Genomic DNA, 19,239 nt, shown 5'->3' with positions numbered 1-19,239 from the left:
CCCCCCCCCCACCCTCCCGGTAGAAGGTACGCTAGTTAATGACAGCCCCCTGCCCGGCCGCAGGTATGCTAGTTAATGACAGCCCTGCCCGGTAGAAGGTACGCTAGTTAACGACAGCCCTGCCCGGTCGCAGGTACGCTAGTTAATGACAGCCCTGCCGGTAGAAGGTACGCTAGTTAATGACAGCCCTGCCCGGTAGAAGCTACGCTAGTTAACGACAGCCCTGCCCGGTAGAAGGTACGCTAGTTAACAACAGCCCTGCCCGGTAGAAGGTATCACTTCACACTTCTGTGTTAAATTTCATTTGCCATGTGTCTGCCCATTTTACCAGTCTGTCTATGTCCTCCTGACATCTGTTACCATCACCTTCATTGCTAACTACATTTCCAATTTTCACATCATCTGCAAACTTTGAAATTATGCCCTGTATACCCAAGTCCAGGTCATTAATATATATATCAAAAAGAGCAGTGGTCCTAATACCGACTCCTGGGTAACACCACCATATACTTCCCTCCAATCTGAAAAACAACCGTTCACCACAACTCTCTGCTTTCTGTCCCTTAGCCAATTTTGTATCGACGCTGCCACTGTCTCTTTAATCCCATGGGCTTTAATTTTGCTAACAAGTCTATAATGTGGTAATTTGTCAAATCTTTTTGAAAGTTCACATACACAACATCACCCGCACTACCCTCATCAATCCTCTCCATTACTTCATCAAAGAACTCTATCAAGTTAGTCAAACACAATTTGCCTTTGACAAATCTGTGTTGACCTTCATTTATTAGCCCATACTTTTCCAAATGCCCTTTAATTTTGTCCTGGATTATTGTCTCTAAAAATTTCCCCATCACAGACGTTAGGCTGACTGGATAGTTGCCGGATTTATCCCTTTTCCCCTTTTTTGAACAGGGGTGTAACATTTGCAGTTCTCTGGTACCGTTCCCATAAGGAGGATTGAAAGATTGTGGCTAGAGCCTCCGCAATTTCCCTTACTTCCCTCCGTAACCTAGGCAGCATCCCATCCGGACCGGGTGACTTTTCTACTTCGAGGACAGACAACCTTTTAAGTGCATCCTCTTTATCGATTTTTATCCTAGCCAATATTGCTACTACCCCCTCCTTAACTGCTACATTGGCAGCAGCTTCTCTAGTGAAGACAAATGCAAAGTACTCATTTAGTACCTTAGCCTTGCCCTCTGCCTCCATAAGATCTTTTTGGTCCCTAATCAGGCCCACCTTTCCTTTGACTACCATTTTACTATTCATGTGTTTATAAAAAAAACTTTTTGGTTCCCTTTTATGTTCACTGCTAATCTGTTCTCATACTCTCTCTTTGCCCCTCCTCTTCCCTTTTTTAGATAGCCTATGTACTTTCATGCATGGCAGCTCTGTCTCATCCTGCCAGTACACTTCACACCTAATCTCAGCCGTCTTTTGTCTCCACTTGTCCTATTACCATCTCGTCTGGTTTTGAATACCTCTTAATGTCTCTTTTACTTCTTTTGTTCTATCGCAGCCCTGCCTTCGATCTATTTTATTTCCTTTCCAGTTTTGAAAAAGGGTTTCGACCCGAAGCGTCAACTCTAATTTCCCTCCACGGATGTTGCCTGGCCTGCTGAGTTTTTCCAGCATTTTCTGTTGTTATTTCGGATTTCCAGCATCTGCAGTATTTTGCTATCGTATGTACTTTCTATGTTCAGCTTGGTTCTCTACTGCATTATGAAACTTACAATTGTCATAAGCCTCCTTTTTCTGTCTCATTTTAACCTCCTATATGTTTAGTCATCCAGTGAGCTCAAGCTTTGGATGCCTTTCCTTTCCCCCTCATAGGAATGTGTCTCCTCTGTAACCGAACCTCTCTGAAGACCTCCCATTGTTAAATTACTGTTTTGCCTACCAATTTTTGAATCCAAGCCACCTGTGCCAGATCCCCTTTCAACTCACTTAAGTTAGTCCTCTTCCAGTGAAGTATTTTTACACTTGATTGTACCTTGTCCTTTTCCATAACTATTCTAAATCTGACTATGATCACTGTTCCCAAAATCCTCTCCCATTGGCAAATTAATTTCGATATAGATAAGTGTGAGGTGGTGCATTTTGGTAGGAAGAATAAGGAGGCCACATACTCCTTGAAAAATAAGAGTCTAAATGGGGTAGAGGAGCAAAGAGATCTATAGGTACAGATACACAAATCATTAAAATTAGCGACTCAGGTTAATAAGGCCATAAAAAAGCAAACAAAACATTGGGGTTCATTTCTGGAGGGATTGAATTGAAAAGCAGTGAAGCTATGTTAAACTTGTATCGAGCCTTGGTTTGATCAAACTTAGAGTACTGTCTACAGTTCTGGTCTCCAAATTATGAAAGGATATAGAGGCACTGGAGAAGGTGTAAAAAAAGATTTATAAGGATGATACCAGAAATGATAGGTTGTGCCTATCAGGAAAGGTTGAACAAGCTGGGGCTCTTTTCTTTAAAAAAGTGAAGGATGAGGGTTGACCGTCGATAGAAGATAGTCACTAATAAATCCAATATGGACTTCTTTTCCCGGAGAGTGGTTAGAATGTGGAACTCGCTGAGGAGTAGTTGAGGCGAATAGCATAGGTGCATTTAAAGGGAAGCTAGGTAAACACAAGGGAGAAAGGAATAGAAGGTTATATGCTGATAGGGCTAGATATAAGAGAGGTAGGAGGAGGCTCACGTAGAGCATAAACACCGGCGTGGACCAAATGTGTCTGTGCTGTACATTCTATGTAACTTCATCCAAACAATAATATATTGTGTTTTATATGGGATAATGTTGCTGTCTGACAGCGTGAGCGAGATATATTGTCACACCTGTTGTGAAACAAAGTGCAATAAAGTCTGCTTGTCGATCAATACCTGCTTTTCCTGGTTGGGAGCAGACATGTCAGTTGTTCACTTGCTTGATGCTGGCATTGCTTGGCTAAGATTTTGAAGTGTAGTTCACTGTCATACAATACCCAGATCCGCAGTCTTTTAAGAAGGTTTCCAATAAGGCAATCCTTTTTATCTACCTCCTTCCAGTAACAGGTGGCATGAGTCACTGGGGAGCTGTGTGGAGTTGAATTGTTTAAAGCTGCACATATTGAGTCCATTGTCTTCATATCTCATTTTCTGAAGGCACTTGCCTTTATTTCCCCCTGATTTTTGTAGGTGGCATTGGTTTTAGAGATCAGAAGCTGAGTTTTTGAAATTAACTAAATGGCATGTCCCTCCAAACTCCCCGTTGGTCTAGGCTGGAAGCGTCTGCAATATCCAACTCCTCTAACACCTGTATATTTGTGGTCACAGCATTGAGCATCTACTGACTGACAACATCAGGAACGGACCTGAATCTACCAAAGACATGTATCAAACTCCTTAGAAAAAAAGAAAGACTTTCATTTATATAGCGCCTTCACAACCACCAGACGTCCCAAAGCGCTTTACAGCCAAAAAAGTACTTTTTGAAGTGTAGTCACTGTTGTAATGTAGGAAACATGGCAGCCAATTTACACAGACAACAATGTGATAATGACCAGATAATCAGTTTTTTAGTGATGTTGATTGAGGAATAAATATTGGCCAGAACACAGTGGATAACTCCCTTGCTCTTCTTTGAAATAGTGTCATGGGATCTTTTACATCTACCTAAGAGGGCAGACGGAGCCTCGGTTTAACATCTCATCTGAAAAGCGGCAACTAGGCATCTGGTACTGCATTGGGAGTGTCACGGTAGATTTTATGCCCAAGTCCCTGGAGTGGGACTTGAACCCACAACCTTCTGACTCAAAGGCGAGGGTGCTACCAACTGAGCCAAGGCTGACACTATACTGATATCTCTCAGCAGGCCCTTTAGCTATTCTGTTTCCTAATCAGAAGCAAATCCTTGAGCACAACCTAAAGCTGCTCTGAAGTGTGTACTGCAATATAACATTTGTAAGCTAAGCAGTGCCTCACACCTCCCTGTATCGGTGCACAAAATCGCCTGAGCTAGATCACGTTCTGGCTGTAACCATTCCAAGAGGATAAACCTCGTTAATCTAATGAGAGCAGCTCATGTATTCTGAACTGGGTCTGAGACTAATTAAACAAACTTGCTTCTACACACGAGCAGAGTTCAGTACATTTCTACCAACCGCTTTGTCAATCTATATATAAACAATATGTATGTATTACTATAAGTCTTGCATAGGACATGCATTTCCTGTCCTTAATGTTACTTCCTCTTATCTTGATTTTTGGTCACACTTTCCTGTTGACATTTACTATTGTAATTTGCTGTGTTAACATTTCCCATTCAATATTGCTGTATCAATTGTCACAGTGTAGTTGCAGGCCATGGCCACTTGGTGGCTCTGTGGAGTGAGTTTCTGTAGTCTTTTCTCCTAACTCTGTTGCCATCTTGTATGTAAAAGATAGCTTTTATTCAGCTAACAATGGGCAACTTCTTGGGCACTTTACTAGTCTATTTAATGAGGGTATTATAGGTTCTGCAGAGGAATTCCAGTGGCTTCAAAATGAGTGTACGGTTGGGGTGCTGATGTATAGTACCAAAGGAGGAAGCCTAAGCTTTTTCGCACCCTGCACCAAGTCAAATGATATAAGCTCAAGTTCCTTCACACTCCCAGTTACTGAACACGTATGATTGTCTTTGACCTGGATTCAGAAACTCAACATAAAGTGGTCACATTTGCAGATGATCCCAAACCAAGAGAGGCAGTGGGATTGCAGGAGGCAGCTCAGAAGTGACAGAATGAGTAGTACAAAGTTAACCCAGAATATTACTTTTAATTATACAGTGAGAGTGGAACTAAGGATAAGGGCTCGGCCATTTAGGACTGAGGTGAGGAGACATTTCTTCACTCAGGGTTATCAATCTTTGGAATTCTCTACTCCAGAGGGCTGTGGATGCTCAGTCATTGAGTATATTCAAGACAGAGATCGATAGATTTTTGGACACTGAGAATCAAGGGATATGGGGATAATGTGAGGAAGTGGAGTTGGTGAGGAAGGGGCCCTTGGGGAAGAGTGACCATAATATGATAGAATTTTATATTGAGTTTCAAAGTGATTTAGTTAAATCCAAAACTAGGATCTTAAATCTAAACAAAGCAAACTATGTAAGTATGAGGGGCGAGTTGGCTAAGGTAGATTGGGAAACTACATTAAAAGGTATGATGGTAGACAAGCAATGGTTAGCATTTAAAGAATTAATACATAACTTACAACAATTATACATTCCTTTAAGACACAAAAACCCCATAGGAAAAGTGGTCCAACCATGGCTAACAAGAGAAGTTAAAGATAGTATTAGATCAAAGGAAGAGGCTTATAATGTTGCCAAAAAGAGTAGTAAGCCTGAGGATTGGGAGAATTTTAGAATTCAGCAAAGGAGGACCAAGAAATTGATAAAGAAAGGGAAAATAGAATATGAGAGTAAACTAGTGAGAGACAAAAACAGACTGTAAAAGATTCTATAGGTATGTAAAAAGGAAAAGATTAGCGAAAGTAAATGTTGGGTCCCTTACAGGCTGAGACAGGAGAAATTATAATGGGGAATAATAATTAAACACATACTTTGTGCCTGTCTTCATGGAAGAAGATGCAAAAAACTTCCTGGAAATAGTGGAGAACCAAGGCTCTAGCGAGAATGAGGAACTGAAAGATATTAATATTAGTAAAAAAAAATAGTACTGGAGAAATTAATAGGACTGAAAGCCGATAAATCTCCTTGATCTGATGGCTTACATCCTAGGGTTTTCAAAGTGATGGCTATAAAGATAGTGCATGCATTGATTGTCATTTTCAAAATTCCATAGATTCTAGAATGGTTCCTGTGGATTGGAAGGCAGCAAATGTAACCCCACTATTTAAGAAAGGAGGGAGAGAGAAAACTGGGAACTACAGCCCAGTTAGCCTGACATCAGTAGTAGGGAAAATGCTAGAATCTGTTATTAAGGACGTGGTAACAGGGCACTTAGAAAATAATAATAGGATTGGGCAGAGTCAACACGGATTTATGAAAGGGAAATCGTGTTTGACGAATCTGCTAGAGTTTTTTGAGGTTGTAACTAGCAGAATAGATAAGCGGGAACCAGTGGATGTGGTGTATTTGGATTTTCAGAAGGCATTCGATAAGGTGCCACATGAGGTTATTAAACAAAATTAGGGCTCGTGGGATTGGATGTAATATGGATTGAGGATTGGTTAACGGACGGAAAACAGAGAGTAGGAATAAACAGGTCATTTTCGGGTTGGCAGGCTGTAACTAGTGGGGTACTGCAAGGATCAGTGCTTGGGCCTCAGCTGTTCACAATATACATCAATGATTTGGATCAGGGGACCAAATGTAATATATCCACGTTTGCTGATGATACAAAGCTGGGTAGGAATATAAGTTTTGAGGAGGATGCAAAGAGGCTTCAAGGGATATAGACAGGCTAAGTGAGTGGGCAAGAACATGGCAAATGGAATATAATGTGGAGAAATGTGAAGTTATCCACTTTGGTAGGAAAAATAGAAAAGCAGAGTATTTTTTAAATGGTGAGAGATTGGGAAATGTTTGCATTCAGAGAGACCTGGGTGTCCTTGTACACGAATCACTGAAAGTTAACTGAAAATACAGCAAGCAATTGGAAAGCAAATAACAACAGAAAACGCTGGAAAAATTCAGCAGGCCCGGCAACATCCGTGGAGAGAGAAACAGAGTCAACGTTTCGGGTCGAAACCCTTCTACAGAACTGAGGAAAAAAGGCAGGAAATGAAAAGATTAAAAGGCAGTTTGGGGGCTGGGAAATGGGGGAGGGGATGAAAGAAGAGACATTAAGAGATATTCAAGGTGAGACGAGATAGTAATAGGACAGGTAAAGAGACAAACAATGGCTCTAGATGAAGTGTGAAATGCGCTGGCAGAGTGAAAGACAGCTGCCATGTGGGAGAGAGAGGAAAAAAAGGAAAAGGCACAAACCAAAAGTGTGGATAAAAAATATAAAAATATAATCGGGGCCGAGGTTATGTTCTGAAGTTGTTGAACTCAATATTGAGTCCGGAAGGCTGTAAAGTGCCTAATCGGAAGATGAGGTGCTGTTCCTCGAGTTTACGCTGAGCTTCCGTGGAACAATGCAAGAGGCCGCAGACGGTGAGGTCTGAGTGGGAATGGAACGGTGAATTGAAATGACAGGCGACCGGAAGTTCGGGGTCACCCTTACAGACTGAACGGAGGTGTTCCGCAAAGTGGTCACCCAATCTGCGTTTGGTCTCCCCAATGTAGAGACCACATCGTGAGCAGCGAATACAGTATACTAGATTGCAAGAAGTACAAGTAAATCGCTGTTTCACCTGGAAGGGGTGTTTGAGGCCCTGGACAGTGGGAAGGGGGGAGGTATATGGGCAGGTGTTGCATCTCCTGCGCTTGCTTGGGAAGGTGCAAGGGGAAGGGGTGCTGGGGGTGATAGAGGAGTGGACTAGGGTGTCTCGGAAGGAGCAGTCCGTATGGAATGCTGAAAGGGGAGGGGAAGATGCGTTTGGTGATGGGATCACGTTGGAGGTGGCGGAAATGGCGGAGGATGATCCGTTGAATGTGGAGGCTGGTGGGGTGAAAGGTGAGGACAAGGGGAACCCTATCATGGTTCCGGGAGGGGAAGGCAGAAGTGCGGGAGATAGAACGGACCCAGCCGAGGGCCGTGTCAACCACGGTAGAGGGGAATCCTCGGTTGAGGAAAAAATGTCGGAAGCACTGGTGTGGAAGGTGGCATCATCGGAGCAGATGCGGCGGAGACGGAGAAACTGGGAGAATGGAATAGAGTCCTTACAGGAGGTGGGGTGGGAGGAAGTGTAGTCCAGGTAGCTCATTCTACCTGGACCCCTCCCTCTGGCCTCTTACCCTCTCTAGATCTTTTCATTGCTGACTACCGCCGCTGTTGGATCCGTGATTCAGAGGATATGCTGTTATTAAATAATCACACGGATGCTGTACATTAACAATAAACAGGTCTTTACTGGAGGAGGGTAGTCTCAAGACTGGGGGTACAGAGGCATGCACAAAGCTTCCGGTGTGGTCACTGCCAGTACTACAGTATACAGGAGCTGTAAAAGCAGTTCTGACTTAAAGGCACATACGTTACAGCCGCGACATCGGCCGTCTCCATTTCTCTGCTCCCCTCACTCACTCCAACCTACCTCCCTCTGAACGTGCAGCACCCCATTCTCTCAGATCCAACCCCGACACTGTCATTAAACCTGCTGACAAGGGTGGTGCTGTTGTTGTTTGGCAAACCGACCTCTACCTAGTAGAAGCTGAACGCCAACTCTCCGACTACTCCTCCTACCTCCACCTGGACCATGACCCCACTACTGAACATCAAACCACCGTTTCCAAGACTGTCACTGACCTCATCTCCTCTGGAGATCTTCCCCCCCGCTGCCACCAACCTCATAGTTCCCCAACCCCGCACAGCCCGCTTGTACCTCCTTCCCAAGATCCACAAACAAGACCGACCTGGTAGACCCATCCTTTCAGCCTGTTCTTGCCCCACAGAACTTATCTCTTCCTATCTCGACTCTATCTTTTCTTCCCTTGTCCAGTCTCTTCCCACCTACATCCGCGACTCTTCTGACGCCCTCCGCCACTTTAACAGTTTCCAGTTTCCTGGCCCCAACCGCCTCCTTTTCACCATGGACGTACAATCCCTCTACACCTCCATCCCCCACCAGGATGGCCTGAGGGGGCTCCGCTTCTTCCTTGAACAGAGGCCCAACCAGTCCCCATCCACCACCACCCTCCTCCGCCTGACTGAACTTGTTCTCACATTGAACAACTTCTCCTTTGACTCCACTCATTTCCTCCAAATTAGAGGTGTTGCTATGGGAACCCGCATGGGTTCCTAGCTATGCCTGCCTTTTCGTGGGATACGTGGAACACTCTTTGTTCCAGTCCTACTCGGATCCCCTCCCTCACCTCTTTTTCCGGTACATTGATGACTGTATCGGTGCCGTTTCCTGCTCTCACCCTGAACTAGATAATTTCCTTCACTTTGCCTCCAATTTCCACCCTTCCCTCACCTTCACATGGTCCATCTCTGACTCTTCCCTTCCCTTCCTCGACTTCTCCGTCTCCATCTCTGGGGATAGGTTATCGACCAACATTCACTACAAGCGATGTTTATCTCAAAGCTGTCCGGGTCCACAGTTCCATTTCATCCTTCGACTCATCCGACGCTTCAACAAAAAACTTTTTTTCTTTCTTTCTGATGTCAAAAGATCACAAGCTTCATCAACTCTTGGACACCAACACCCCTCCAGAACCTTCTTCCCTGTTACTTTCCTCTGATCCCATCCCTTCTTCCAATCTCACCCCCTGCCGTGTCTTCACTATCCCCTCTGACCTTCCCCTCTCTGACCCCGAACGATCAGTCCTCCGCAAAGGCCTGAGCTTCATCCCCGTACGGCCCTATCTGAATGAATTTCGAGCTCGGCACGATGCTGAGCTCTTCTTCCGTCGCCTTCATCTCCATGCCCACTTCTCTGGCCAGGAGTCTTCCCCCCGCATGGCTGATCCTTTCTCCCGCTTTCTAAATTCTCGTTTTACTTGGACCCCTCCCTCTGGCCTCTTACCCTCTAGATCTTTTCATTGCTAACTGCCGTCGTGACATCGGCCGTCTCCATTTCTCTGCTCCCCTCTTTCACTCCAACCTACCTCCCTCTGAACTTGCAGCACTCCATTCCCTCCGATCCAACCCTAACATTATCATTAAACCTGCTGATAAGGGTGGTGCTGTTGTTGTTTGGCGAACTGACCTCTACTGTGCGGAAGCTGAACGCCAACTCTCCAGCACCTCCTCCTACCTCCGCTTGGACCATGACCCCAGTAGCAAACATCAAGCCATTGTTTCCAAGTGTGTCACTGACCTCATCTCCTCTGGACATCTTCCCTCCATGGCCGCCAACCTCATAGTCCCCCAACCCCGCACAGCCCGCTTCTACCTCCTTCCAAAGATCCACAAACAGGACTGCCCTGGTAGACCCATCGTTTCAGCCTGTTCTTGCCCCATGGAACTTATCTCTTCCTATCTCAACTCTCTTTTTTTCTCGCCTTGTCCAGTCTCTTCCCACCTACATCCGCAACTCTTCCGACGTCCTCCGTCACTTTAACAGTTAACAGTTTCCAGTTTCCTGGCCCCAACCGTCTCCTTTTCACTGTGGACGTCCAATCCCTCTACACCTCCATCCCTCTGGAGATGGGCGGGCCTTCAGGCGCTCCGTTTCTTCCTTGAACAGAGGCCCAACCAGTCCCCATCCACCACCACCCTCCTCCGCCTGGCTGAACTTGTTCTCACATTGAACAACTTCTCCTTTGACTCCACTCACTTCCTCCAAATTAAAGGTGTTGCTATGGGAACCCGCATGGGCCCTAGCTATGCCTGCCTGTTCATGGGATATGTGGAACATTCTTTGTTCCAGTCCTACTCGGGTCCCCTCCCTCACCTCTTTTTCCGGTACATCGATGACTGTATTGGTGCCGTTTCCTGCTCTCGCCCTGAACTAAATAAGTTCATTCACTTTACTTACAATTTCCACCCTTCCCTCACCTTCACATGGTCCATCTCCAATTCTTCCCTTCCCTTCCTTGACTTCTCCGTCTCCATTTCTGGCGATCGGCTTTTGACAAACATCCACTACAAGCCCACCGACTCCCACAGCTACCTGGAATACACTTCCTCCCGCCCCGCTTCCTGTAAGGACTCTATTCCATTCTCCCAGTTTCTCCGTCTCCGCCGCGTCTGTTCTGACGATGCCACCTTCCATACCAGTGCTTCTGACATGTCTTCCTTTTTCCTCAATCGAGGATTCCCCTCTAATGTAATTGACACGGCCCTTGACCGTGTCCGTTCTATTTCCCTCACTTCTGCTCTCACCCCTTCCCCTCCCTCCCACAACCACGATAGGGTTTCCCTTGTCCTCACCTTTCACCCCACCAGCCTCCACATTCAACGGATCATCCTCCGTCATTTCCGACACCTCCAACATGATCCCACCACCAAACACATCTTCCCCTCACCTCCCTTTTCAGCATTCCGAAGGGACCGCTCCCTCCGCGACACCCTGGTCCACTCCTCAATCACCCCCAACAGCCCTTCTCCTTCACCTGGCACCTTCCCATGCAAGCGCAGGAGACGCAACACATGCCCTTTTACCTCCTCCCTTCCCACTGTCCAGGGCCCCAAACACCCCTTCCAGGTGAAACAGCGATTTACTTGTACCTCTTGCAATCTAGTATACTGTATTCGCTGCTCACGATGCGGTCTCCTCTACATTGGGGAGACCAAACGCAGATTGGGCGACCGCTTTGCGGAACACCTCCGTTCAGTCCGTAAGGGTGACCCTGAGCTTCCGGTCACCTGTCACATTAATTCACCGCTTCACTCCCACTCTGATCTCTCTGTCCTCGGCCTGTTACATTGTTCCAATGAAGCTCAACGTAAGCTCGAGGAACAGCACCTCATCTTTCGATTGGGCACTTTGCAGTCTGCCGGACTCGACATCAAGTTCAACAATTTCAGATAATTATCCCTGCCCCCATTTTTCATGCAGTATGATTTTTGCCACTCCCATTTGCAACATTTTATCTTTCCTGCCTCTTACAAAAGTTCAGATGTTCTTTCAATTCCTTCCTCCCCTCCTAACCCCCCCCCCCCCCCTCTGTCTCTGCACCTGCTTAATATCTGTTACGTCTCCAGCTTTTTCCAGTTCTGATGAAGGGTCCCAGACCTGAAACGCTAACTCTGTTTCTCTCTCCACGGATGCTGCCTGGCCTGCTGAGTATTTCCAGCATTTTCTGTTGTTAATTCACTACAAGCCCACTGACTCCCACAGCTACCTGGACTACACTTCCTCCCACTCCGCCTCCTGTAAAGACTCTATTCCATTCTCCCAGTTTCTCCGTCTCCACCGTATCTGCTCCGACGATGCCACCTTCCACACCAGTGCTTCCGACATGTCTTCCTTTTTCCTCAACCGAGGATTCCCCTCTACTGTGTTTGACACGGCCCTCGACTGGGTCCGTTCTATCTCCCGCACTTCTGCCCTCACCCCTGCCCCTCCCTCCCGGAACCATGATAGGGTTCCCCTTGTCCTCACCTTTCACCCCACCAGCCTCCACATTCAACGGATCATCCTCCGGCATTTCCGCTACCTCCAACGTGATCCCACCACCAAACGCATCTTCCCCTCCCCTCCCCTTTCAGCATTCCGTAGGGACCACTCCCTTCGAGACACCCTAGTCCACTCCTCTATCACCCCCAGCACCCCTTCCCCTTGCACCTTCCCGTGCAAGCACAGGAGATGCAACACCTGCCCATATACCTCCCCCCCCTTCCCACTGTCCAGGGCCCCAAACACCCCTTCCAGGTGAAACAGCGATTTACTTGTACTTCTTGCAATCTAGTATACTGTATTCGCTGCTCACGATGTGGTCTCTACATTGGGGAGACCAAACGCAGATTGGGTGACCACTTTGCGGAACACCTCCGTTCAGTCCGTAAGGGTGACCCTGAGCTTCTGGTCGCCTGTCATTTCAATTCACCGCTTCACTCCCACTCAGACCTCGCCGTCTGCGGCCTCTTGCATTGTTCCACGTAAGCTCACCATAAACTCGAGGAACAGCACCTCATCTTCCGATTAGGCACTTTACAGCCTTCCGGACTCAATATCGAGTTCAACAATTTCAGATCATAACCTCGGCCCCTATTATATTTTTTATCCACACTTTTGGTTTGTGCCTTTTCCTTTTTTTCCTCTCTCTCCCACATGGCAGCTGTCTCTCACTCTGCCAGCACATTTCACACTTCATCTAGAGCCATTGTTTGTCTCTTTACCTGTCCTATTACTATCGCGTCTCGCCTTGAATATCTCTTAATGTCTCTTCTTTCATCCCCTCCCCCATTCCCCAGCCCCCAAACTGCCTTTTAATCTTTTCATTTCCTACCTTTTTTTCTCAGTTCTGTAGAAGGGTTTCGACTCGAAACGTTGACTCTGCTTCTCTCTCCACGGATGTTGCCGGGCCTGCTGAATTTTTCCAGCGTTTTCTGTTGTTATTTCAGATTTCCAGCATCCGCAGTATTTTGCTATCGTAGGGAAGCAAATGGTATGTTGGCCTTTATTACAAGAGGATTTGAGTTTAAGAGTAAAGACATCTTACTGCAATTATATAGGGCCCCGGTGAGACCACACCTGGAGTATTGTGTACAGTTTTGGTCCCCTTACCTAAGGAAGGATATACTTGCCATAGAGGGAGTGCAACGAAGGTTCACCAGACTGATTCCTGGGATGGGGGGGATTGTCCTATGAGGAGAGATTGAGTAGACTAGGCCTATATTCTCCGGAGTTTAGAAGAATGAGAGGTGATCTCATTGAAACATACAAAATTCTTACAGGGCTTGACGGGGTAGATGCAGGGAGGATGTTTCCCCTGGCGGGGGAGTCTAGAACCAGGGGTCAGAGTCTCAGAATAGGGGGTCGGCCATTTAGGACTGAGATGTGGAGAAATTTCTTCACTCCGAGGGTGGTAAATCTTTGGAATTCTCTGCCCAAGATGGGTGTGGAGGCTCAGTCGTTGAGTATATTCAAGACAGAGATCGATAGATTTTTGGATATTAAGGGAATCTAGGGATATGGGGATTGTGCAGGAAAGTGGAGTTGAGGTAGAAGATCGGCCATGATCTTATTGAATTGAGGAGCAGGCTCGAGGGGCCGTATGGCCGACCCCTGCTCCTGCTCCTATTTCTTATGTTCTTAAGGGGGTCAGAGGTTCAAAGGTGATTTTAGGACTGATATTGAGAAATTAATACAAAGAGTGATCAATGAAACATCCATATACAGCAGTGGAGACAAAAAAAACCTGGAATCACTTCAGAAACAATTAGATGCTGCAGTGGGAGTGGTTTTAAGATCTCACTGGATGGATGAACTAAGCTGGGCCAAATGGCCTTCCTCAACTGTAATTACCATGTGGCCCTGGAGTCTGTGATGCTGAGGTAGCGGAGTTCACTTCCGTCCATTTCATAGAAAGTGAATGGCGGGTGTCATTAGCTAACTGTGGTCTGAGGGCAGGCAAATCTCTTGTCACCTACAGTAAAAGGCAGGTAATAAAAGAAGGGTTGGGACCTGCTGCTGATCCCCGCTATGTGAATGACACTTGCTGGCTTAATGTTTGTGGAACTGTTGGGTTCCATTTTAAATAATTTGTAATCATTTGTGTTAAATCAGAAGGAAGGTGATGGCTCAGATTTACTTGTCAATTAAATTTCCTCACAGACGCAGAGTTTTTATCTTGGGACCATCGCACCATGCGCCTCTTTCTCGCTGTGCTCTATCCACTGCAGATATTTATAGAACACCTTTGTATGATCTACGCATCGATCAAAAGAGTAAGTGTCAATGCTTAGCTCTTGCTGGTGATATAAAGCATAGCATTATGTATGGGTTCTTTAACGTATGTGGAACAACTGATGTCAAAATCACCTGCTGCCCTGCGGAATCAGGAATTGGGTTTGCTTTTAAATTTGTCATTAGCTATCTTGCCCACTTTGAGGAGGTAATGGACATGGTAGATGGAGAAATGCAGTGGTTGTAGTGTACATGGACTTTAGGAAAACCTTTGACAAGGTACCACACGGGATATTATTAGAGAAGTTTAAGGGGATATAGAATTAGGGGGAGGATTCCAAACTGGATTAAAAATTGGTTAGAAAGGAGAAAATAAAGCTTGGGAGTTAGGGCAGTTTTTCAGAGCGGTTGGAAATTGTCAGTCAGAGTTCTGTTCTGGGGCCACTTCTGTTCACTGTATATATCAATGATTTGGATATAGGCCTAGAGGGAGTGGTGTCGAAATTTACAACTGAGACCAAAATAGGAGGTAAAGTTAATTACTTAGAAGATCAAAGGGAGTTGCAAAGGGATATTGATAAGTTGAGGGAATGGGCTAAAAGTAGACAGATGGAATTCAATGTCATTTAGTGTGAGATGGTACATTTTGGTAAAAAATAACAGCAGTAATTGTACACTTAATGGAAGCAAGCGCGGTGCTATGATTTGGGGATGCAGGTTCACAGCACATGAAAGGCAGCACCTCCGGTTACATAGTATTACATAGTATTTACAGTGCAGAAACAGGCCATTCAGCCCAACAGGTCCATGCTGGTGTTCATGCTGCGTATGAGCCTCCTCCCAACCTCCTTCAGCTAACCCCATCAACATATCCTTCTATTCCTTTCTCCCTCATGTGTTTATCTAGCTTCCCCTTAAATGCATCAATGCTGGTCGCCTCAGCTACACCTTGTGGTAGCGAGTTCTACCTTCTAACCACTCCCTGGGTAAAGAAGTTTCTCCCAATTCCCTATTGGATCTATTAGTGACTATTTTATATTTATAGCCCCTCTAGTTCTGGTCTCGCCTGCAAGTGGAAACATCTTCTCTACATCTACCCTATCAAACCTTTTCATAATCTTAAAGACCTCTACCTGGTCACCACTCAGCCTTCTCTTTTCTAGAGGAGGGAGAAGAGACAAGTTGCAAATACTATAGAAATACACAGAAGTTACAACACGGAAACAGGCCATTCAGCCCAACCAGTCCGTGTTGGCATGATGGGCTTTAAAAAAAACGCTAATGAATTATAGATTTTATCATCATAGGAGTAGAACATAAAAGCCAAGAGGTACTGATGAGCTTGATAAAACCTTAAGACATCAGTTAGAATACGGTTTGTCGCATTGGGCACCACACTGTAGGAATGAGACTGAGGCTCACTGGGATGCTGCTTGGTATCTATCTATCTATTTTTTATTTATCTATCTATCTATCTATCTATCTATCTATATATAAAGTGGTTCTTCTGTCTGTCATTCCGTCTGTCTGTCTGTCTTGAATTAACTCGAAAGTTATAGAGCGTACCTACACGTGCGTTACGTCGAAAGAAAGCGGACGATTCCAGAACCGTCCTAAGCGTATTTACGTTTCGGCCGGACAAAAATTGCGCCCGCGGTATCCAAAAAAACGTTCAACATTCCGCTCATTATCCGCTCATTGGTCGACCTCGACGTCACTCGATGCTAATCGTATGGCTGGTTCCTGGCGCGTGCGGCCGGGCCCTCCTACGGTCGAGTGACGGGACGATTGACCAATCCTACGCTTCGGTGACCTGACGGTCGACCAATCGGTGCCTGTGTGGGCGGGCCTTATCGTTCTGAACTGAGGTGAGTCGCCGCCATCTTGATTCCAAACTTTTCCTTTCTTTTTCCCGCTTTCTGCATCTTAAAAAAAAACGTTGCTTTTAAAACACACATTGTTTTTTACAAAAAGTTAATTACTTTCTAAATCTTTTATCTAATCTCATTAATTTTCCTACCTTTCCCCGTTTTTCCAGGTAGGCCTCGAAGCCTCGGCCTCTCCTCCGCACCCACGCCCGAGCTAGGCACCTCCCGGCCCCAGTCAACAAGCGGCCCCCGACCGCCGCCATCTTTGTGAAGGCTGGAGGGGCGGGCCTCAGCTGAGCGCCGCTACCGCCGCCATCTTAGTAAAGGCTGGTGCGGCGGTGGTGGCATGGAGCTCCGCGGAGCAGGTGCGCGGCGGCGTCTAACTCGCCCCCCCCCCCCCAGTCTGTGTCTCTCTCTCTCTTCCCCGCGCCTCCTGAATGCGCGGGGGAAGAGGCCTGGCGCACCGTGGCCGCTTTCGGAGAGTTCAACTCCGTGACAGGTGAGGAGGGTCTTTGTTCACGTTGGGCGGCAGGCGGGTTCCTCGGGTGCTGATCCCTGGCAGTGTGGGGCCGGAGCCCGGCTCTTACCTTGCCCCGGAGAGCGGGCGGACGGCGGGGCCTGGAGTAGCAAATCGGGCACCACGGCAGAAGAAAAACTGAGAGCGACAGAGGGGAACAGACGTCAGAGAGACAGAGAAATAGGGAGGGAGGGAGGAGAGGGAGAGGGGCAGGGAGGGAGAGGGAAGAGCGAGAGGGTGGGGGGAAGAGAGAGAGGGTGGGGGGAGGGAAGAGAGAGAGGGTGGGGGAGGGGAGAGAGAGAGGGTGGGGGGAGGGGAGAGAGAGAGGGTGGGGGGAGGGGAGAGAGAGAGGGTGGGGGGAGGGAGAGAGAGAGGTGGGGGAGGGGAGAAAGAGGGTGGGGGAGGGGAGAGAGAGAGGGAGGGGGGGAAGGAGAGAGAGAGAGAGGGGGAAGGAGAGAGAGAGAGGGAAGGAGAGAGAGAGAGGGAATGAGAGAGAGAGAGAGAGGGGGAATGAGAGAGAGAGAGAGAGGGGGAATGAGAGAGAGAGAGAGAGAGGGAGAGAGAGAGAGAGAGAGAGAAGGAGAGAGAGAGAGAGAAGGAGCGAGAGGGAGAGAGAGAGAGAGAGAGAGAAGGAGAGAGAGAGAGAGAAGGAGCGAGAGAGAGAGGAAGGAGAGAGAGAGAGAGGGTGTAGGAGAGAGAGAGGGGAAAGAGAGAGAGAGAGAGAGGGGGAAGGAGAGAGAGAGAGAGGGGGAAGGAGAGAGAGAGAGAGGGGAAGGAGAGAGAGAGAGAGGGGAAGGAGAGAGAGAAGGAGAGAGAGAGAGAGAGGAAGGAGAGAGAGAGAGAGGGTGTAGGAGAGAGAGAGGGGGAAGGAGAGGGAGAGGGGGGAAGGAGAGAGGGAGAGGGGGGGGGGAGGGGGGGGAGAGAGGGTGGGGAGGGGAGAGAGAGGGTGGGGGAGGGGGGAGAGAGAGGGGGGAGAGAGGTGGGGGAGGGGGGAGAGAGGGTGGGGGGAGGGGGGAGAGAGAGGGTGGGGGGAGGGGGGAGAGAGAGGGTGGGGGAGGGGGAGAGAGAGGGTGGGGGAGGGGGGAGAGAGAGGGTGGGAGGGGGGAGAGAGAGGGTGGGGAGGGGGGAGAGAGAGGGTGGGGAGGGGGAGAGAGAGGGTGGGAGGGGGGAGAGAGAGGGTGGGGAGGGGGAGAGAGGGTGGGGGAGGGGGGAGAGAGAGGGTGGGGGGAGGGGGGAGAGAGAGGGTGGGGAGGGGGAGAGAGAGGGTGGGGGAGGGGGAGAGAGGGTGGGGGAGGGGGGAGAGAGAGGGTGGGGGGAGGGGGAGAGAGAGGAGAGGGGAGAGAGAGGGTGGGGGAGGGGGGAGAGAGGGTGGGGGAGGGGGGAGAGAGGGTGGGGGAGGGGGGAGAGAGAGGGTGGGGGAGGGGGGAGAGAGGGTGGGGGTGGGGGAGAGAGGGTGGGGGAGGGGAGAGAGTGGGTGGGGGAGGGGGGAGAGTGAGGGTGGGGGAGGGGAGTGTGTGGGTGGGGAGGGGGGAGTGAGGGTGGGGAGGGGGTGAGAGAGGGTGGGGGGGGGGGGAGAGGGTGGGGGGGAGGAGAGGGTGGGGGGTGTGTGGGTGGGGGGAGGGGGTGTGTGGGGGGGGGGGGGGAGTGAGGGTGGGGGAGGGGGGTGAGTGGGTGGGGAGGGGGTGTGAGGGTGGGGGGAGGGGGTGTGGGTGGGGGGGGGGGAGAGAGGTGGGGGGGGTGTGAGGGGGGGGGTGGTGAGGGGTGGGGGGTGGGGTGAGGTGGGTGGGGGGGTGGAGAGTGGGTGGGGGGGGAGGTGAGAGGGTTGGGGGGGGGTGAGGTGGGTGGGGGGGGTGGGTGTGTGGGTGGGGGGGAGGTGAGAGGGTGGGTGGGGTGAGTGAGGGTGGGGGGGGGGGAGAGGGTGGGGGGGGAGGTGAGAGGGTGGGGGGAGGGAGAGAGGGTGGGGGAAGGGACTGAGGGTGGGGGGAGGGGAGAGAGAGGGTGGGGGGAGGGGAGAGAGGGTGGGGGGGAGAGGGGGTGGGGGGTGGGGAGGGTGGGGGGGGAGGGGGAGAGGGTTGGGGGGGGGGGAGAGAGAGAGGGTGGGGGGGGGGGGGAGTGGGTGGGGGGGAGGGGTGAGTGTGAGGGTGGGGGGAGGGGGGAGTGGTGGGTGGGGGGGTGGGGGGGAGAGGGTGGGGGGTGGGGGGAGGAGTGAGGGTGGGGGGAGGGGGTGTGAGTGGGGGGGGGGGTGGGGGAGAGTGAGGGTGTGGGGGAGGGGGAGAGTGAGAGGGTGGGGGGAGGGGGAGAGAGAGGGGTGGGGGAGGGGGAGAGAGAGGGTGGGGGGTGGGGGAGGGAGAGGGGTGGGGGGGGAGAGAGAGTGGGTGGGGGGAGGGGGAGAGAGAGAGGGTGGGGGGAGGGAGAGAGAGAGAGGGTGGGGGGAGGGGACAGAGAGAGAGGGGGAGAGGG

General features: G+C 49.2%; 1 protein-coding gene across 2 annotated transcripts in view; it reads left to right on the top strand.

Annotated features, from left to right (window-relative positions):
* memo1 (mediator of cell motility 1) overlaps window positions 1–19,239 on the top strand; it is a 69,413-nt gene that overhangs the window by 32,281 nt on the left and 17,893 nt on the right. For both annotated transcript variants that reach the window (XM_085981800.1, XM_085981799.1), the window contains one exon: window positions 14,323–14,435. In XM_085981800.1, coding sequence (XP_085837926.1) covers window positions 14,323–14,435 — 113 coding nt within the window. The remainder of the gene's footprint in view (window positions 1–14,322; window positions 14,436–19,239) is intronic.

This window comes from Somniosus microcephalus, chromosome 3 (assembly GCF_052327205.1).
Source record: "Somniosus microcephalus isolate GS21.2 chromosome 3, FLI_Smic_1.0, whole genome shotgun sequence".
In the NCBI taxonomy this organism is placed as follows: domain Eukaryota; kingdom Metazoa; phylum Chordata; class Chondrichthyes; order Squaliformes; family Somniosidae; genus Somniosus; species Somniosus microcephalus.
This window is presented reverse-complemented; position numbering and strand designations above follow the sequence as displayed.